Source organism: Typha angustifolia, chromosome 13 (assembly GCF_048772165.1).
Source record: "Typha angustifolia cultivar Huaian chromosome 13, ASM4877216v1, whole genome shotgun sequence".
Lineage (NCBI taxonomy): Eukaryota > Viridiplantae > Streptophyta > Magnoliopsida > Poales > Typhaceae > Typha > Typha angustifolia.
The window spans coordinates 14,746,571-14,768,789 of NC_133251.1; the positions used below are offsets into that span (position 1 = coordinate 14,746,571).

General features: G+C 36.5%; 2 protein-coding genes across 5 annotated transcripts; both read left to right on the forward strand.

The window, feature by feature from the left end:
- Positions 1–789: 789 nt before the first annotated feature.
- Positions 790–3,209, forward strand: LOC140774454 (auxin efflux carrier component 5-like). Its single transcript, XM_073117460.1, has 5 exons — positions 790–1,551; positions 2,014–2,099; positions 2,181–2,338; positions 2,760–2,836; positions 2,940–3,209. Exons 1-5 carry the CDS (start codon positions 866–868, stop codon positions 3,010–3,012), a joined length of 1,080 nt encoding a protein of 359 aa, XP_072973561.1. The 5' UTR covers positions 790–865; the 3' UTR covers positions 3,013–3,209.
- A 984-nt stretch (positions 3,210–4,193) lies between these two features.
- On the forward strand, positions 4,194–21,372 carry LOC140773225 (helicase-like transcription factor CHR28). 4 transcript variants are annotated; one of them, XM_073115701.1, is made up of 12 exons: positions 4,202–4,485; positions 4,918–5,915; positions 6,276–6,425; positions 6,535–6,716; positions 8,876–8,947; positions 9,038–9,112; positions 9,224–10,169; positions 16,320–16,450; positions 18,724–18,945; positions 19,772–20,362; positions 20,468–20,677; positions 20,978–21,372. In XM_073115701.1, the coding sequence occupies exons 2-12, from the start codon at positions 5,084–5,086 to the stop codon at positions 21,077–21,079; spliced, it is 3,513 nt and encodes a 1,170-aa protein (XP_072971802.1). In that variant the 5' UTR covers positions 4,202–4,485; positions 4,918–5,083; the 3' UTR covers positions 21,080–21,372. The 4 variants fall into 4 exon arrangements, with proteins under 4 accessions (XP_072971801.1, XP_072971802.1, XP_072971803.1 ...); XM_073115702.1 differs by having other exon boundaries at positions 4,918–5,870; XM_073115699.1 differs by having other exon boundaries at positions 4,918–6,425.
- Positions 21,373–22,219: the final 847 nt, after the last annotated feature.

Below are 22,219 nucleotides of genomic sequence, written 5' to 3' on the forward strand. Positions count from 1 at the left end.
TCATGCATTGGTCCGAACTTACAAGCTCTATAATGATTAAGAGTCACAAAGTTTTAATTTCCTAATGATTCATTTGCAAATGAGGCATAGTATTTTCGTTTACCGCTAGATTACAAGAAAGCATGAGGTCTGGTGATCACTTTTCCATTGCTGCTTTCAACAATATAGAGACAAACTACGGCGTGCATATCATCAGTGCTCCTTGTCTCCTCTTTATCAAAATTTATTCTTATGCAAAGAAGTAACATTTGTTCCGTGACTGGACAAGCATGCTGTTCTTGGAGCACTAGCTGTTCGAAGATGACTTGGATGGGCACTATCACAGCACGAATCAGTTCTTGCATTGTGATTTCACTGCTAAATCCACAGAAACTCCACTTCAGATTGACATCATGACATCAGCACCATCCAGGTGGCAACTAGCTAGAAGCATCCTTTGTCAACTCAGACAAGCAGGAGACAATGCTCAGAAAGACAAATGAATAGTTTTGTTCGATGGAATTTTATTCCCTGATCTATTCATTACTCTTAAATTTTGAATAGATTCACTTTTGAAGGTCGAAGAATAAAATAATTTAGTTGAGTTGTGGTGAACTTTGTGCTCTGATAGCATATTCAGAGAGTTTATATTAATTGTATAATTTAGAAGTTCACGTTGATTAAAACTGTACATTTGATAACAATAAAAGAAAACAAACCGGTCTAAAGCAACATAAGACATTAATTTGTGCCAACAATAGTATGTAGACCAATGGAATCTACTGCTTCATGAGTTCACGTCTCTCCCTAGCTCTCCCCCTATATATGCCATGCCACTTAAGAGAACAACAGTAAGCATACTCAACTGCAAGAGAAGAGAGGAAGGATGATCTCATGGAGGGATGTCTACAAGGTGGTGATAGCCATGGTGCCACTTTACGTCGCTCTTGGACTCGGTTTTGGCTCAGTGAAGTGGTGGAAGATCTTCACAGCTGATCAGTGCAACGCAATTAATCGTCTAGTTACTTTATTCATCTTACCATTTCTCACCTTTGAGTTCACACTCCATACTGATCCATTTGCCATGAACTATCGCTTCTTATTGGCAGACGCTGTTGCTAAGATCGTTGTAGTGATCATACTGGCTATATGGGTGAAGTATAGTAGCAAAGGCAGTTACTCCTGGTCCATTACAATGTTCTCCCTATCGACGCTCACTAATACTTTGGTCGTCGGCGTGCCATTGGTGAGTGCCATGTATGGTAAGTGGGCGCAGGACCTTGTAGTGCAGCTCTCGGTAGTGCAAGCCATAGCCTGGTTTACACTGCTCTTGCTCGCCTTCGAGCTTAAGAAGGCAGGAGTTGGATTGTCTTCAGTGTCTGCTCAATCCAACAATGGAGGTAGTCAGGTTATGCTTGTCGAATCATCGACTGTCAACGATGTGGAGGAGAAGTCTGAGATTGTAAGTAGGCCTTTTAGATCATTGATGAAGATTGCTCGGTTCAAACTCGCGCTCAATCCGAATGTATATGCAGGCATCCTTGGCATCACTTGGGCCTTCATTGCGAATAGGTATTTGAAGTTTGAACAAACCTGTACTTTGTTTTATGAGAGGATATTTTCCTGCAAACCAAAAGACCCGAGGAGTTAACAATTTAACTGATTATTTTCAATTAAAGCAGCCCAATTCTATAATCCTAGAAGTGAAGCTCCATAACGAAGAGAATTAGACATGTTCATTAAGGGGATGAATAAAATAGAAAATTTTGGATGGTTCTTTGTATGACAGAAGTTTTGAACTTCTACAAGACACAGGTACATGCCATGTATGGATTTCAGATAATGTTCAACTTAGCCCATATTTAACTTTAACTCCCGGAGATTACAAATTAACACCAACAAAACCGAGAATGATTGTGATGCTTATATATTATCAACTTTGTAAACTTAACTAGACACTAATCCTGCAGTATTTATTTCAGAAGATGATCATGTAAATTATATCTTTTTCCTAATTGTTTTTCTAATGCATAGATGGCGCTTTCAGATGCCGAGCATCATTGAAGGTTCAGTGTTGATCATGTCAAGGGCAGGCACAGGAATGGCAATGTTTAGCATGGGTGAGGACACTAACTTTCTAAGATGGAATTATTAGCTATGTATGACTGAGGACAGCAACTGCATATATTTACTGCATCTAGGTCTGTTCATGGCACTGCAAGAGAAGATCATCGCCTGTGGGCCACTCCTAACCGTGTTCGGGATGGTATTAAAATTAGTTGCAGGACCTGCGGCCGCTGCTATTGGTGCCATGGCTCTTGGACTTCGCGGAGATGTTCTTCGCTTGGCTATCATACAGGTATAGACTTCAGTAGCAATGCAGTTTTGCTTCAGCTCTTGTTAAGTCATTGTATTATTTGCTTAAAATACAATAATCTTAGTCTGATTACCCGTAAAAACTTCCTGAAAGAATAGGATCGACTAATAAGCATATAGAGATATATATGTATATCCAATTAGTCAAAGATATCTGAAATGATTCAGACTTTGAATGTCTGATGCTTTTCAGAATTCAGGATGATAGAAAAAGGGATATCTCCTGAACCTTTCTATTCTTAATACTACATCTATTGCCTACCAGAATTGCACCAATTGTAGCATATTATTTACGCTAGTACTGATCTCTTAGGAACTCTTTTGGTATCAGATTCTGAATTCAATTGCTGCAACTTCACTAGCCTTGAGATTTTACTTCAATTTTTATTTCCTTTTCCCTGCAGGCTGCACTACCTCAATCTATTACATCATTTATCTTCGCGAAGGAGTATGAAGTACATGCTGATGTGCTTAGCACAGCGTAAGCAGTCTCACAGTAATAAAATTAATATAATTTCCATTAAATTTCTCTTACGCTACATTCTCTGATAATTCTAAGTTAAATACTTTGGTGAACTTTGCAGGGTGATATTTGGAACACTTGCTTCCTTGCCAGTGCTAATTGCATACTATATATTTCTAGGTTTCATCAGATAAGTGAGCTGATGATAAAGGATAGCATTCCATCCATGAAAAAGAAATTCTGTAATCGAGCTTCCAGAAATACTAAGGATGTATTAATTTTCCTACAAAGCTTGTATAGTTAAACATTTATCTTGGACACTACTTCCAGTGTACTTTCTAAGCATTATCTTGCTGGATTGCAACAAGTATTGCCTGATTAATACAAGGGAAATTAATCTTAAACACATTTCTTCAATGGCAATATGCAAATTATATTTGCTGTAGAGCTGTAGAATTTGATCTTCCTGGTAGTGAGTATCTCCAAGCCTAGTTTAAAAAAAAGGAATAGTCTCTCCATCAGGAGAAAGAGAGAATGAAGGAAGAAGAATATGATGGAAGTCAGAGAGAGAACGTTCTTTAAAAATAGTTAGATAGCCAATTGACACAAAGACTTAAAGGTATATGTTTAATAATGGATAGATACTCTCTTTTCCACCTGAGTTCATAAATAAAAACTTAATTATACAAATGGGAAGTTTTCTAAAAATTTGAAACAAAACTTATGTTGTTGGGTTTTTTATTTATACTTTCAACCCTATCTTATTTATTTTTTCCAACATAACACCTGCCTTTTACAAAAAGAGATATCTTACCATTGAAAATTTCCATAGTTAGGCTAAATTTTAAATTGTTTTTCTAAACTTTCACTATTAGTTTTTTAGTCAAAACTTACAAACAAATAATTTATATTAAAATAATTTTTGAACTGTTTTATCCTTTATATTATCTCTTTTCAGAATTTTACAATGTCCAAAATATAAAAGTGAGAAAAATTGAGATGAAAGTAGCATAGAACAAAAATAATTTTTGAAAAAAATATAATAATTTTCTAATTAGTTGATGTAAAACAAAATTGATCATTTTATATCAAAATTAGTGAAAGTCCTACAGTGGCATATAGTTACAATTATAAAGGAGTTAAGCGACAAAATAAAACTAAAATGCTCTGAATTTTTGCATAAGCACCCCAGTGTAAATTGTATTTTATAATATGCTTTGCTGTTTGCTGTTAGAGAATAAACACCAGATCCCATCGGTCTGAACAAACCACCTCCGTTAGGATTCAATAAACACGTGCCTTAAAAACTATCGACCAATACTACTCGCGCTCTGGTCACGTGCTGTTCGTGCTCCCAGCCGATTCCAATTTCCAACCCCCCTTTCTCTCACTAGACTTCTCCGATAGCCCAATTCCATCCTCTTTCTCTCTCTCTCTCTCTCTTTCTCTACAAATTCGAGTCCTCCTTGATGATTTCTCGATTTGACCGTTTCCTCTCTCACTTCCCCAATTTAATCCCCTCGGTCGAAGATTAGGGTTTCTCCACGGATTCCACCCCCTCCCCCACACGAAACTCCCCGGTAAAAATCTCTCCTTTTTCTCTTCCAAATTGCGTTGTACGAACCCTCGACGAATCTATCGGCGTTTGGAGGCCTTCTAATGATTCAGTAAGTCTCCCCTCGGTAAATTTTCGTTCGGGTGATCATCTATATACGGTTTCTTGATGGCATTGGTGTACAGTCTTGTTTCTTGGAAGAAGATGGCTCTTTTGGTCCTTTCGTCATCGAGATACTCTTTTTATTTCTTTAATTGGTTGCATGATTCGCATGCTTGATGCGGATGTTAGTTTTTCTGAGTTAGCGGGCATACTTTGGAGCTTGTAGTTTGTTATCGGTCGGTATTTGTTTGTCAAGTTCATTGATTTTTTTTGTTTTGAATTGTTTTATTTCTAAGTTACCGTTGTCCAGAAATGGAAATATTTCTTGTTTTGTGGTATATTGGGCACCATTTTAAGCTGATTCAGTTCGAAAAACCGGTCTTTTACTAAAATAATGTATATGCTGGTTTGTCACTGATTGAGATTATCTATATATTGATAGGCTTTGGATCACACTGAAGTGCAAGCAAATGTACTAGTTTGCAGCCCAAGCTGCTGGGCAAATGATACTAAACTCACAATGGTGATTAAAAGTACATACGTATGTTGTGATACTTCACAGGTTGAAAACTGAACAGCCACTCTTTTCCTGAGTATCCTTGAAAAAGATGATAAGTTATCCATTGGTTGCCGATATGGACATCATTGAGATTGATTCTTCAGATAGTGAAGACGATATTGAAATTGGTCATGATGAACTAATAGGTACACCCTTCAATGATGCCACTTCAAAAGGATTAACTGGCCAGAATAGTTTTTCCAATGTGAAGCACCAGGTGAATCCTAGCTTGAATGTTACCAAGAGAACATCTTCTACTAGCCACGCGTCATTTGCCCCAACAATGAATCCAGACATGAGTCCAGCTTCTTTTAGAGCTGGTGAACCAAGCACTTATGAGACTCTTCCTCACGCTAGAGAAGGTGAGCCAAGCATTATACCTTATCATAGCCCCATTCATCCAGAAGGAAATGAATCAAGCATTGCACCATATGACATCTATGGTTCAGAATTAAATGAAAATGGTGTTTTGTCTGGCACAAATTTTGACTCAGATGCTATATCTACTGAATGGGGCAGAAATGCAAGACCTTCTTCCTCGCCCAGTCAAAGAAGGAATCTTCCATTATCCTTTCATTCAACAGCTTTTAAACCTTCATTAGAACATACTGTGGTATCCCATGAGGGTCCTGCTTCCAATTTTGAGCAAAATGGACACAGACCATTAAGACCTGACAGAGGCTATGAAACAAATCAGGATGGCAGTTACCAAAGGGGTAGCCAAGCGCATAATTTTCGTGGAACAGTTCATGATTCTGGAAGCACTACCCTGCTGCACCATCAGATAGCTGACGGAGGAAAGAAAGATAATGATTTTGTTATGTACAAGAATAATGGTAAACAGAGGATTCCGCCTTCAATCCCTTCATCATTAACAAATGGTATGGCTGTAGAAAATACTCAACCAAAAGCATCAATAGGCTTTAGGGTGGGAACAAATGCACCTGAGTATAATGGAACACTACATGATTCTGCAAGAACTATTACTTCAGATATTAAGGTAGACACTAAAGGAAAGAAAAATAATGAATTTTCTTTGTACGAAAATAAAGATAAACAGAGAATTCTTCCTTTATCATTCATGAATGGTAGGACTGTTGGTAGTACTCAGTCAAAAGTTTCAATGGACTCCAGGCGCAGTAGCAATTCTTTTGCAAGTTCTTCCAATTATGTGGGATCAAATGCAGCTGTCAGCGTACAGAATTTCCCTTCTTCCTCATTGGGCAATGGAAAATTTACAGGTTTAGATGAAACCAGAAGGGAAGGAGAATTTCATGTGAAGTCAACCACGTCTGGAGCAAAATCGGCTAATGGAGTCCAAAAATTTCCGTTTTCTTCATCCATGCACCCGCACCGAAAACCATATAAAGCTTCAACTGAAAGCAGTGATGGTAATTTTAGTTATCCTGTGACAATTTGGTAATTATGTAGCAAGTAAAATGCGGATTGCTACTTAAGCTGAGATTAAGAGGAATATTGTCTTTTTTTTCCTTTTTGCAGATGAAATTCATGTATATGGAAATGCTAGTGCATTCCGAGTTCTCCCTACATCTGTAACATCTGGGAAATCTGCTAATGGTTTGCAGTTAGCTGGTAGCACTGATCCACAAAGCAGAGCAATCCTAGGAGAAGATAAGCATATTGATTATGATGAGAGGGTGATTTATCAGGAAGCGTTGCAGGTAAAACTTTGGCTAATGAATCTGTAGTTACTTTACTTCACTTTCCTTTTTCAAGAGATTTTGGCATCAATTGCCTTCTTGCACAAGTTCATGCTGTAAGTCAATGGTTAGATAGCAGTGCATATGTACTGTGCTTTATGACTATGGTACCATCAATATACTGAACTTAAGCATTTATTTCTGATTAATAATTCTGTCTGTGTCGTTGACAAAACAAAATAATCTGCATGTGAATGAACATGATCCAGTTAATGTATTAAATACTTTTTTGGGTAAGAATGGCAAGGCATACTTTTGAATAGATCTGTCTGGGAGAAACTAATTTTTGGAAATGCACCCTGGATGCTTTTTGTGTGGAAGGTTACCATTAATGGATTTTCTGGTGCAGGTTTACATTATTTGTTCTACTTACACTGATTTTCATTTTTGCTGTTATCTCTTATCATGACGATTAAAAGTTTAAACAATGTGAGTTCGTGTTTGCTTCCTGTTAAATGATCCGAATGCAAAGCCTGTCTTGTTAACTTGTTTTTTTAACTTTTCTAAGCCATTTATTTAGGAGGTTCATTTTTACTTAAATTACCAGGTCTGTTTTTATGTATCTTCTTGGATCTATACTTTTCCTACAGGCTTCTTGGTGTAGGTCATTTTGTGAGTTCTACATATTATTGGATGTTAATTAGTGAAGGCCTTTTCCCATAAGACAAGCCGGCTAGATTTCTAATTAATTGGGTTTTAGCTTGATAGGCTTGATCATGCAAACTTGCATTCACTAATACTCTTAGGGCCAGTTTTGTTGCAAAGTGGTGTAGAAAGTAGAAAGCATGGTTTGCTGAATCGGCCGAACCCGATTCTGATCCGGGTCTAATTCAAACTCTTTCTCTCTTTCACCTTTTCTTTTCACTCTCTCTCTTACTTTTTTTTCTTTTTTTCTCTCTTTACATATAATTATTGTTTTTCTTATGGAGAGATCTAGCTCCAGTGAACTTTGACAAGCTCCGACAAACTCTGATATATAATTTTTTTATTTCTTTCTCGGTTTTTTTATTTCTTCCACTCTCTCCTTTTTTTCTTCTCTTTTTCTTCTTCTTCTTCTTCTTCTTCTTCTTCTTCTTCTTTTTCTTCTTCTTCTTCTTCTTCACTGCATCATGGTTTTTCTTTTTTGATTTTCTTCCACTCACGCTCTTTCTAATCTCTTCTTTTTTTCAATTTTTATTGCACCATATTTTTTTTCTTCTTAGTTTTTGGTTAATTTTTTTCTAAATTTTTAAAAGTTTTCATGCATTTTTAAATAATATTTAGAATTTTATGTAATTAAAAGTCCAATCCGATCCAGGCGATCGATAAGGCTGATCTGGCTGATACGTATCGTTTTTTTGGAATGCCGATCCCGATTTTTCAAACCTTGCTAGAAAGTGTGTTTCTCTTACAATAAGCCCCCCATAATCATATCTTTTAGAATAAGCCCCCCATAACCATACTTTGCATTGCATAGACAGATACTAATCTTGTTATAGACTCCAAGTTAGTATTGATTTTTATAGAAGACATGAGTCATAATTTTCCGTGTAAAATATTTGTTAGAGGGACAATAAAAGTTAGAAGGCCATACTGCTTTTATTTTCTAGTATACTTCCAGTATTTATGTGTTAGTATAATGTTTACGTGCTATTCCTCCATTTTTTAATGAATAAAATAAGATATGTCCATATAAAACGGACAAGTAGTAAATGCTTTTCAAAAGAGGGCCTTTATTTTATACACTGGTGGAACCATATTTGGTTAGCCTAATACTATTTTTTGAAACTAACCTTTGCAAGTGCTTTTATCATGAGGAAATATCTGCCAGTTGCCTCTTTGTACGTACGCATATGCTATGTTACATTTTGGTAATGATACCGATTTAATGGTGTATCAATTCAATTGGATATCTATGAATTAGTACAACTTTTTTAGATAGAAAGAAAATTTTCTTACCTTAATGTAGAATTTATTATCCCTTTTTATCCAAATAAATTGTCGAAGTTAATGGAATGTCTCGTTGCTGATCCTTTAGTGAATCTTAACAGTAGGTATATACTGCTGCCTTCAATGAAGTTGTTTTCATTGATCATAGTTCATATCTAGATCATATATTTTTTTTCCTTTTTTTTGGGCAGAATCTTGGACAGCCAAAGTTAGAAGATGATTTGCCTGAGGGACTCTTATCTGTTTTTCTTTTGAAGCACCAGGTACATTCATCTGCTTGAATGTTTAAAAATGCGTTCTTATGATTTTATGACAAACGTCTGTTACTTAGTACACACATTTCATTTTTAAAGAAAATAGCCTTAGCTTGGATGGTACAAAAGGAGAAAAGCGTGCATTGTGCTGGTGGAATTCTTGCAGATGATCAGGTTACTCAACGTGATTTTCATATATACACACACACAAACATATTTGATATATACACACTTCCGGCATTGGTCATCTTATCAGACTTTAGGCATTTAATATTTTTCTTACAGGGCCTTGGCAAGACAATTTCAATGATTGCCCTTATTCAGAAGCAGAGGGCTCAGCAGTCAAAATTTACTTCTGGTGATTCAAATCATGTAAAACCTGAAGCATTCAATTTAGATGAGGATGATGATGGAGATAGTGTAGTGGATAAAACAAAGGAAATGGTGAAAAATGAATCCAAGGAGGAACCAGAAACTAGTGAGGTGGATAAAAGAAAGCAAACAGTGAAAAATGAACCTAAACGGGAGACTGTGGCTAGTTCCCACATGACAAAGCCAGCAGCAGGTACACTGGTTGTCTGCCCAGCTAGTGTTCTTAAGCAGTGGGCTTGTGAGTTGGGGGAGAAAGTCACTGAGAGTGGTCGTTTATCTGTTTTAGTTTATCATGGAGGCTCACGGACCAAAAATCCAAGTGATCTGGCAAAATATGATGTGGTTGTTACGACATATACAATTGTAACTAATGAAGTACCAAAACAAGCTACAGCTGCCGATGACGAGGCAGAGCATAAAAACCTTGATAAGTATGGATTATGTTCAGAATTTTCACCCAACAAAAAAAGGAAGCCAGTGTCCAATTCCCACAGCAAGGCGAAGAAAAAAGGGAAGAAACTTAAGGACTCCAATTTTGATTACAACAGTGGTCCACTTGCCAGGGTTCGATGGTTCAGGGTTGTGCTAGATGAAGCTCAGACAATTAAGAATCACAGAACTCAGGTGGCTAAGGCATGCTGTGGGCTTAGAGCCAAAAGGAGATGGTGCTTGTCAGGAACACCTATACAAAATGCAATTGATGATTTATACAGCTATTTCCGGTTCTTGAAATATGACCCTTATGCTGTATATAGTTCCTTTTGTGCATCAATAAAATATCCAATATCTAGAAATGCGACTATTGGGTATAAAAAACTTCAAGCTGTTCTCAGGACTGTGCTTCTTCGTCGCACAAAAGGTATCTCCACTTATATTTGAGCCTTTGTTATGTTTCTTTAGCTGCTGCAAGTGTCTTTTTTATGTTTTACCTTTTATTAGAACATCCGGAATGAGTTCACATGAGATTCCCTGAGTAGTATAAATAATTATTAGCCTGCCATGTGTAGTAATCTTGGGAATAATTAAAGATTATGTGATTGTATTGAAATCAATGATGGTCGTGCCAGTGGAACGTGACGTGCCACCATCAGCTCGGGGCATGCTGAGGTATGCCCTATGTGACAATGGCATGTATTTATAATATTTTTAATAAATATTTTAGGATATTTTAGATATATTTTTGAGTCTTTGTATGCCAACTTTTAGTTTTTGGTTTAAATATATACTAAAATCTACATTATAGTGTTTAATTTTTAGATTATTTTTGTAAATGTCCTGTTTTACTAAAGATAAGGCAACAATTAAATATAAATATTATTCAACATATAATACGATGAATACATTCATTAAAAATAACATTAAATGATCGAACAATTCATAATATAGTTGAACACATAATATTAATAATAGTTCAATAATTTAATATCTAGTTGAACGTAAAATGACGAGGAGGATCAAAGATTTCATTTATCAGCATAAGAATAACACGAGAATGTTGCATTAAATATTGTTGATGTTCTTCAAAACTCATCCACTGATAGTATTGCTCATTGTAACGTCTCATATAGATATAAATAAGAATTTTATAATTTTTCTCCGATATGATATGAATATTGAATATACACAGAACCAACCAGACACTGGCATAGACACACCATAAGTATATACAGATTATAGATATGGAGTATAATAAGGGTATTATGACACTGGTGGATGTGATTGATATGATGAGCATCTCTCTTCTGATGTCTTGCTACATATAGATTGAGTTTCATCATTAATTTTATCTAAACTTTCTAAATGATCAATTGATCAGTTGATTTAATAATAATTGATGAAAATATAATCTTTTTTTTAAAAGGGTTCCACATGGTGTCATAATTGGCCGACACGGCACCCGTGTTGGTCAGCATGCACCTGTGCTGGACAATGTGCCATGTGAATTTTTTTTTTAAAAATATTTTTCTATTTCCATCAATCATTATCAAATCAACTGATAAATTGATCGGTCGGCATGGCTTGGCACGGGGGTGTGTTGGGCTAGTCTTAGTAGGACTTTATATCTGACTTCTATATATATAGGGGTTGGGCTCCTTTGTTTAATCTTCTATTGAAGAATTGTGAATTATGTTTTAGCCTTAGTCCATCTTAGGAGTAAGAGTAGCATAAAAGTAGTCATAAGAGTAAAGTAAGAGCAGAAATAAATTAAATTTTCATCATCACTTTTATTACTACCCATCTTCTCTTTTGAAAACCTAGCCACCATCTTCTTCCACGAGCCATCCAACCTTACGGTTGCCCTTCACCACCCTTCATCACCCTTGGTCATCTGCCAATCTCCAACGATCGTCAAAATATTGGATATTTACAAATCTATCAAATTATGGCATTTCTTCAATATTTTATTTTTGATTTTTTTACTCCAATCTTAGGTTCACGTGAAGTCAAAGTTATTAGAACTCTAACTCATGAGGCTATCAGCATAAAAATATCATAATTTCTTTAGGTCAAGATTGGTCGAGATATACTTCATAACAGTGGTATCACAGCCACCGTTTCTCGGTTGTTGGTAAACACACGATTTAAAACACATTCGAGGGAGATTGCTGCCATGGAGGGTCAAGAACTCATTTCCATACCGACTAGTCTTCTCCGACGCTACCACCACTAACAGCCACCATCGAAGCATGGGCAAAGGCGTTATTCAAAGAACATTCAGCCGATTTAAAGGAGAGCTTGAAAGAGATGCAAACCCCTACAAGGACTTGATCCAAGCCTTGACGGCAAGTATCTTGATCTAGTACCACTACCCTACGCTGCCGTCGTTGTTGGGCACCGCAGAACAGCCGCCACCTCCACCTTCAAACACTAATAATGGTGAAATCGTGAAGACTATCCAAACCGCAGCAACCACCACTCTTTTGGCTGCGATCGAGCACCCTCTATTCTTGTAGACTGAGCGCTCCGTCGTAGCAACATCGGAGTAGCCCCCAGCGTGACGTCGTCTTCCCCACCCATGGTGGAAGCTAGGATCGAAAACCCTTGCTTTCCATTGGTGGCGATCTAGGCCCCACTATCCCCATTCCCCAACTATTATAACCAATCACTTGTTGGGATCTTTCGCATCTAAGCCGTGGTCTAAACCACATGTACTAAGACCTTAGCTCGAACCACCTATGGCTAGGATTTGGCCTGAGCCACCTGTGACTAGGGTAGACTATGTTTCAAACAAGTGGGCTCTAGAGCAAAACCCACCATGGGGCCTTCTTTTATGTGGCAGTTGAGACTCACGCAAAGGTATGAAAATCACCGTGGACACCTTGAGGACAATGTATTTAAAAGCATGGTGGATTGATGCGAACTGAGTCGGGTTGGATTATATCATAAGGACATTGTGCTCGATGGATCAAATTTATTTATCTTTTAATTAATTCATTCCTATCTTTTATGTAAGTCCTTAAAGCAAATCTAATTAAGTCATGTAAATATTTAAGACAAATTCTAGTTTGAATCGTGTAATTCTTTAGGGCTATTTCTAATATGACTTATTGCACCCGATCTCTATATATAAAGGAGTTGAACTCCTTTATTTCATCATCTATTGAAGAATTGTAAATTATGTTTTAGCTTTAGTTTATCTTAGGAGTAAGAGTAAGAATAGCGTAGGAGCAATCATAAGAGTAAACTAGGAGTAAAAGTAAATTAATTTTTTATTATCACCTCTATTACCGCGTATTTTCTCTTTTCAAATCTTAGTCACCATTTTTCTCCACGAGCCATTCTTATGGCCGTCCATCACGAACCTTGGCTGCTCGCCACCGTCCGATGACCACTGCAATGATAGATATTTACAAATCTGTTAAGTTCAGACCTTTCTCCACTTTTTTATTTTTAACTTTTCACCTCGATCTCGGTTTTACGTGAAAAAAACTTTAACTCATGAGGCTACCACCCATAAGATATTATAATTTTTTTACGTTTAGATCGGTCCAGACTTGGTTCGTAACACTGTTCTTTGTAGAGACATAGATCTTCCATGTTACTGTTCATCTATATATATGTTGAAAAACTAGATAAATATTGTTTTGAGATGAAACTGGTTAAACATAGATTAAATTGAATTGGTGGTCATGTTGGATTTATTATTGGTTGACCGCTTTGATCATCAGATCAGTCCGGTTGGGCATTCTATTTCACGATCAGGTTTGGGTCTGATCCATATCATTTCAGTCCCAGCTGACAAGTGATATTACAAATAATTAACCATCCTTTATTGTTAAATCACGGCTTCAAGTCTTGGAAACAAGCTACTCAGATATTAAGGTAAGGCTCCATATGTTCCCCTCCCTAAATCTGCATAAGCAGGAGTCTCATGCAGCCCTTTTTTATCATTAAAAAGAGAGGTGATAATTGATGTAATGGATTCTTGAAGTAGAGCTCCGAAAAAATACATCTGTTTGTGAAGTTGTCATGGAACCAAAACGGCTACTCCGTTTTGAGCCAACTGCATCGGTTATGCCTACAACAACATAATCAACCTATCCTTAAGTTGTACTCTCCGCAGTTAGGACTTAATAGGGCATGCGGCTTCCGGGAGGGCATCTTTGTCTTAGGAGTATTTCTGGGCAAACAGAAGCCCTTCATGGGGAAGGAAAGGCTTCATTCAGTTGGGCGGATTCCCTGATGTGCACTCATCTTCCAATTGCTCATTTTGGTGACCTTATTGTTGCTGTAATCAAAGAAGCAATGCTCGAGGGGATAGTGGTCATCCTTCGGGCTTTGCCTGCCAAGTTCAAATGATGAATTCTGGCTCGGCCTGGAAAAGCGCTGGCAACAAAAGGAAAGGGTTCGATACAGGTGTAGGTAGGCTTGACCGAAGCCGAAGAAAAATCTGGTATCTGCATTAGACACAGAAAAATCAAATAACAAATAAAAAATAGGGCCTTTAAAAGCAACTCTTGGTAACACAAACTTTTGTGCGGGAGTCCGTATGGTTTTGCTCTGGCCTTAAACTCAGGAGAAAGAAATACTTTTCCCATTCACCTTGACCTTGGAGGAACATATTGCAATGCTCTAGTGTTATGGAATTTAGGAGCTCCAAGTCACTTTGACGCATTTCTTTCCCAGATTTATCAGAGACTCTAATTATCAGTGCCTTGGGTAAATGCCAACGTCACTGCTCCATCAGGCTTTCGCCCATTGGAGAAAATTCCCCACATTGATGATGTCGCAGGGTCGAATGCATCAGTTGGCCATCTGGAATGAAGATGTGGTTTACTCCAGTGAGTCTTTCTATCTCCCAGTCATAACTGTACCTTGAAAAAACAGAGGTGCTCAAGGTCCAACAGCTGAGGTAGAGGCTACCATGACTACCTAAATAATGTCCGGTCATGGAATAGATGAAATAAATCCAAGAATGGATATCGTAGTAATTTGTTGAGTTTGGTGCATGCCTCCAGTATGCACAGACATGAGATAAAAAATCAAGTCTTTTCCTAAGATTTTGAATGGCTGTCCTGAAAGTTCCTCTGCAGATCTCGAAGGCCACCCATTGCCTCTGCCTGAGCTACACTCGTTTGCTATTGGAAAGTTAGTGGTCTACTCTGGGAGAAGATCCATCCAAATTCGATTTGCACATATAGGGCAAAATTTGTTCTATAAGGAAGTCAAAAGGCAGGTTAATCAATTAATGCAACTCAACCAGTAGCCGGTGTAAGCAATCGAATCATCATAAGCACTGATGAGCTCATTGAAGTATCCATGTGATTGAGAGCCCTCACAGCCCAGGCAGCAATAGGTACTCTTTCTTTCTCATTGGAAGGGGAGCAATTTGCAACCACATCTGGACCGTTGTTTGATCATAGTTTCACCCTCATTCGGCCGTCAAAAGTGTGTACACACAAAAGAAGAGGTGTAATATCTAATAGCCCATCCTATCAACTACCCATTGGAAACCAAATAAACAATCCATTTACTTGGGGGTGCATTACGTGGATCCTTTTCCTTCCTTTATCTAGATTTAGTGTATGGGATTTTGTCAAATCAAGTGCTTCTGGAAACCAACAGATTCAAATAACTAACTCAAAGAAGAATGACTCGACAAATATATATATATATATATATATATATATTTTGCTGACTTGATAATGTAGGCCAAACTGATGAGATTGTTTTTTCTGTTCATAGAATTAAGAACATACACGAAATTCCACAAAAAAAAGAAAAGAAAAGGTGGGCTGAAAACTAGATCATCTTTCTCTGTACAAGTCTGATGTCTGTGTTTATGTTTTGACATGAGATTCTGATGTAAGCCACACAGCCCACACAACAAAGGCATTCTTCTGAAATTATGTCAACTATTGTTGGTATGCCTTATCCGGAGTATATCAGATAGAAAGAGATTATAGTGATAACGTTATTAATGGAAGCCTTATAAAGTTATGGAGGAAAGTTGGAGTGTTGACAATGAATTATTTAATGATGCAAGTTTTGGATACCAATCAGAGGGTGGTAACTCGCCCATGCTACTGGCCTTTATTGGTTTTATTTTTAAGCCTTTAAAGACAAATGTATTGAAGTTTATGAATGGGAAACTATAAGTACAATCTGTGCTTTATGAATTGATGGATTAGATGGAGTGTTGATTTAGGGAGTTTGGTTGTCAAATCTTCACCTTATTGAGGCATCAAGTATGCACAAACAAATAATTCTAAAGTCAATATTATCTGCGTAAGTTCATTATATGATTGAAGTATTGAACCACCATGATATATGGTAAAATGATGAATCTGTATGTTATTATAGTCCTGATTTGTTTTGTGACATGGTATTGCTTTTGCTTTGATTTTTCTTTAAGCCATTTATCATACTTTCCTGAAGAAAATTAGTGTAATTTGTTTCATGATGTCTTATCTTTGTTCTTGGTAACATGAAACTATGGAATTGGTGGTTGTGCCACTGGGTAATCTTGGTTCCTTATGCTGATCTGTATTTCAACTATTTATTATAGACACATTAATTGATGGAGAACCAATCATCAACTTACCTCCGAAATCAATTTGTCTGGAAAAAGTAGAATTCTCCACGGAGGAACGGGCTTTTTATATGAAGCTGGAAGCACATTCACGCCAACAGTTCAAGGTAGTTCAGCTGGCATCTCTTCTGTTTCAATTGAATTGGCTATCATCTGTATCTGATTCTTGTATATATTTACTGAGCCAAATGACGCTTAGATGCTTCTATATGCCGGCTATTTTAAGGATCATAATATTCTGCTTGTGTTTTAACTGATATCTTTTCATGTATTACATCACATTTTCTTTAATGTACTGGATGATTGTGCCATTCATATTTCAGTAGGAAATGAAGCAGAATAATCGGATTACTTTTCCTTTCCTCTTTGGCTTTAATTTTTAACTTCTGATATATTTGTTTAACTAGTCTTACCCAATAAATTAGTGTTCAATGCAACAATTCGGTTTGTTGTTTTAGGTGACCGGTAAGCATGATAAAGGAGATTTTTAACCAGAAGTAATATGTGACTCCAGTGCATATATTGTTGCTAATAACCAATTTCAAGCAGGTTGTGTATTTGCCATTTCTCCATATTCATCTTCATCTGGTTACCTAGGCCAAAAATCAGGCTTATATCAGGCTGAACTTTGTCCCAGGCAGAGCCAAATTAGCATCAGGTCTGAGCCGAGCCAATTGTACGGCCAAAAACAGAGAAAGAAGCACTAGACTTGTTGAGCTAAGCCTATATAAACTGTGATATGGATGCAACTTAGATTAGAGTAAAGTATATTTTGGCAACAAATTTATTGCTGAATCTCATTTTCCCTTATTTTATATCCATGTATATTACATTCATAAGGTTTAGGTCTTAATTTTTTGCATATGATAGCTTCATGACGGATGACGTGCATGCTGGGTTTGCCCCTAGGTTGTCCTACTTCACATGTCATTCCTTGCTTTAAACACTTAAGAAAAAGAGAAATTTGCATTTAACACCTCTTGACGTATTTGCAGTTTACACTCTGTATTTTCAATATTTGCAAATCGCACCCTGCATCTTTGCCTAATATTTGTAGAATACACCTTGTTATTAGATCCATCACTACATGAAGGACATTACTAATATACTCTTACCCATACTAAAGCCCACCGTCAGACCACTAACTTCATCTCTTTTACAACCTAAACTTGAGAACTTCAAACATGATGCAATTTTCTAATAAACAATAGGGGGGAAAATAGGTTGAAAGCTAATAGGGTAGAGGAGAAGAAAGGGTTGAGATTTGAGAGCCCCCAATTTCCTTCCTCTTCTGGCTTTAAGATTTTGGTCAATGGAGGAGTATCATCCTGCCAATATGCCCTAGAAGAATGACATTTAATTATTTTAGTAAAGAAATAGTTTAAGCTAGATGGAATTTTTTTTTAATCCCATATGCTCAAATAGTGTTAGTCTTAACCTAACCCAGGGTGTGATTTGCAAATATTTTAAATGCATGTTGTAAACAGCAAATACGTGGGAAGATAGGGTGTTAAATATCAATTGCCCTAAAAAGAGAGATGAAATCAATAGTAATGTCTACGTATTTGTAGAATTTGTTTCATTATTTTATTTTGAACTTGTCTACTGTATAGCAGTTGTTACTATTTAAAATGCTGTTCCATTTTATTATTTTCATCTTCTTTTGCTTTACAGTAGATTCTGTGGAAAATCAGAACGTATCATGTGAAATTGTAGATCTATTCTCTTTGCTTTCATTATAAGTATTTTCAAAGGTAAGTATTACTATTGTAATGCTTTGGCCTTTTATCTTGCATATGTGAAAGGAAACTGGATCCTGAATGAACAAGAGTGTTAGCTTTCTTTCAAAAAGAAAAAAGAAAAGAAACAAAAGAAGAAACAAAAAGGGTATGGGTTCCCTGAAAGCCTAATTTGTGCTTGGAGTGATCCAATGTTTTACGGAAGGAAAATTTGGTTAGATAGTTTGGGGATCTTATTTCGTAACACCTATGTATACTATCCCTTCTCCTTGTGTGACAATATGAAGCTTATACTATCACAGTTCTTCGAATATGTCAACGCGTTGTTTGATTTATAGCAGTATGGTCAATCAAAACGAATAATCGCATTAATCATGTAGACAGTTTTCTGTGGCTCTCAGTGACTCTAGAAAAATGATTGGATGTTTGATGAATTTATTTCTCCTTTGTGTTCAGTACTGGTGAAGGATCTTCGAGCAATCTGCAATACTATTGATACTTTAAGATAAATAGACTTTTTAAAAAATTTGTACTGCTTTTGGCATTGTGAGCAACAGGCTGCTAGTTTTCCATGAAATTAGATGTACTCATTTGAGTTGAAATCGCCAGATCATTTGTGATTTTGTAAGTTCTGATTGCAGGAATATGCTGCTGCTGGGACTGTCAAGCAAAACTATGCAAATATTCTACTGTTGCTTTTGCGCCTTAGGCAGGCTTGTGATCATCCACTTCTTGCTAAAGGATATCAATCAGATAATGTTGGAAGAGATTCACTGGAAATGGCGAGACAACTTCCTAGGAAAACGCTCGTTGATATGCTAAATCAATTGGAAGGTTCATCAGCAATTTGTTGTATATGCAGTGTAAGCCATCTAATGTTGCAAACACTTGCTTATAGTTCACCACACGAGATGTTGGTGATAATGCATTCATTAGATATTCCACTGTTAAATAAAAAATTTAGGGACTTCTACTGTAAGTTCTGGTAGATAATCAGGAGGTGTTAAGTTGTTCATCAGCTGGATACATTCTTAATTACTTCTACTTGTGAGTTGTGACTTCGTCAGAAGCACTAATACAATTATCTGATGATTATCTAATACCTAACTTGTATGTTAGCTTTATGTTTTCTTTGCAAAAGCAAGATTATTGGTTAGAATTTATCTGAAGTTTGGTTCTTTGTGTATATACCTCCACAATTTTTATTTATTTGTGTATATACGCTTCTAAATTCTGCATGTGCACATATACCCCTTAAAAGCATTAGGCTAGACAGCATGATTCGTGCTTTAAACACTTGTTTCACTATTTTAATTCTGGTAATTTTTATATAATTTTTTTAACAACCATAAGACAGAATTGAACTTTTATCATTTGTTGGGTGTCATTTTGTTCCATATGCTTACAGGACTTGAGCAAACAGATATTTTTGGTGCAAAGAGTTTGTATGCTTTGCCTTTCTGATGTAATTTAGAAACACTGCCACTTTATATATTATCTTTCTGATGATGTCATGCTCGTATGTTGATTTGGTCTTCATTATTTTCTCTGGGTAAATAGTTTGCTTTTAATTCCTCAAGTTTGTTCTGCGTTGCCATATTCATTTTGTATCTGCTATCCATCTCGGAGTCTCAAAGAGGCCTCCTCATGCAATAATCCTGCTAACTGCCAATTGTGCTACCTTTACAGGACCGACCTGAGGATGCTGTTGTGACATTGTGTGGTCATGTTTTCTGCTACCAGTGTGTATTTGGAAGGTTAACTGCCGATGAGAATCTTTGTCCTGCAAGTGGTTGTAGAGATATACTCAGTACTGATTCAGTTTTCTCACAAGCTACATTAAGAAGCTGCATCTCGGACAATTTGGATTCTAATGCTACGACAAGTTCTGCATATAGTGAAGAATCATCAATAGATCAGAGCAGTTATATTTCATCTAAAATCCGAGCAGCTATTGATATTCTGAACTCAATCTGTAATACGTATCCCCACATTGATCCTAAAGAATGCAGCAGAGAGGACTCCCTTCCTCTTCGAACACACAATCTTACTGCAGATGGTTCTGATTCTGGTTTGGATGCAATAAATAACAGCTGTCAGCAATTGAGTTTAACTACAGAAATTCCAGTCAAAGCAATTGTCTTCTCGCAGTGGACTAGCATGCTGGACTTGCTTGAGCTTTCACTTAATAGCTCTCTTATACAATATAGGAGACTTGATGGGACAATGTCCCTTAATTCAAGAGATAGAGCCGTGAAAGATTTCAACACTGATCCGGAGGTCCTTTTCTTGAGAATCTTTTGTATCATTTACCTGCTTTTTTTGTCCTTTTTTTCTTTTTGAGAAATTCCATTTTAATGATAATTTTTGATATATTCTTTTCAGGTAAGAGTTATGATCATGTCGCTAAAAGCAGGCAATCTTGGTTTGAACATGGTTGCAGCTTGCCATGTAATTCTTCTTGATCTTTGGTGGAATCCCTATGCTGAAGATCAAGCTGTTGATCGAGCACATAGAATTGGGCAGACTCGTCCTGTCACTGTTTCCCGTCTAACTATACAAGATACAGTGGAAGACCGTATTTTAGCTTTGCAGGTACTGCATTGGACAGTATTTACAAAATAGTTCTAGTATTTTCATGACTGCGACATCTGCTTAGAGGACATTAACTACTGTAGAGAACCTGTCGCCAGTCAATACAGTTTACAATTTCAAATAACATTCTTTCCTTCTAACATTTTTTCTTTACTGTCATTAATTTTACCTTCATCTTGTCTTTCAAGTGAATGTGGGTGAGATGACTGTTTGAGGCCGAACTCTATGTCGCATTATTTTGTTATGACAAACTATATATAATTCACATCACCTAAAGAGAACTAGTTTTTTTTCTTGCAGGAGGAAAAGAGAAAGATGGTTTCATCCGCTTTCGGTGAACAATCCGGTGGCCATGCTACCCGGCTCACAGTTGAAGATCTCAGATATCTTTTTATGGTATGAACACCAGTCTTTGTAAGGCTGGTGGATTTTTGACTGATATCTAATGTACTACATGGTTGTGTAAAGCAGTCACTTCACTTGGCTAGATTCATTTGCACTTTATTTGGGGGTTACGGCTCTGCTTAGCCAGCAGATGTAAGGCCAGTATTTTGAGTTTCGCTGTGATCCGGCCATTTAACGGAAGTATAGCTTTTGTAATTATGTTCGCTTAGTAGAATCCAGTCATATGATGATGGAACATTCTTGTACATAGTTATAGTTTGATCCAAAAGATTCCCATCCCATTCCATTCAGAGTGCTACAACAGCTGACTTTTTCTTTTCTTTGTTCCTTCTTTTACACCCAATTTTTTTGGTGGTTTAATAAAGCTTTATTCTTAACTTGGAGTATCCTTGGAATCAAGCGACCAATGTGTTTGTTAACTATCCTGTCTGGATGAGGATTGGAATTTTGTTAGATTGATATCCTTTGGTGTACCTGTACATTTACAGTTTCTTTTATTTATTTTCATGAGAGAAAAAGCAACCTGTTCAAACTCTTTCCATGAATCGAATGCCTGAGATATTGATCAAGTATTGTGAATTCTTAACCCCTTTCCAAGCCTATACAGTGGTTTCACAGTAATTCCAAGCACTCAATTTATATGTAAATAATATATATATATATATATATATATATTAAATAGAGATAATTTTACTTGACTTCTTGAACTATTATTATTTTCAATATATACTTCTAAAACATTTTTTTAATCAAATACATCTCCTAATTCAAAAAGCTATTTGGTTTAGGTATTTTTTTTATTAAAGGGGTATATATAAATATTTTTCTTAATTCAGGAGGTGTGTGAATAATAAAAAAATTTAAGTATGTGAAACAGTATAGTCCAGAAGGTTTAACTGGAATTATTTCTATTAAGTAAAAATTAATTTAATTACATCTTTTATTTGATTTTGCAACATATAGACAATCAAGATTCTATTCAAGTTTGGTTCAAGATTACTTCGGGCTTGATTTGAAATATGTTTGAGGTTACTTATCAAGTGGCTCAAAATAGGCTCAAATTGAAATTAATGAATTCAAGCTTGAATAGAACTCGACCCAATCAAGCACTACTCGATTACACCCTAATGCTCAAGG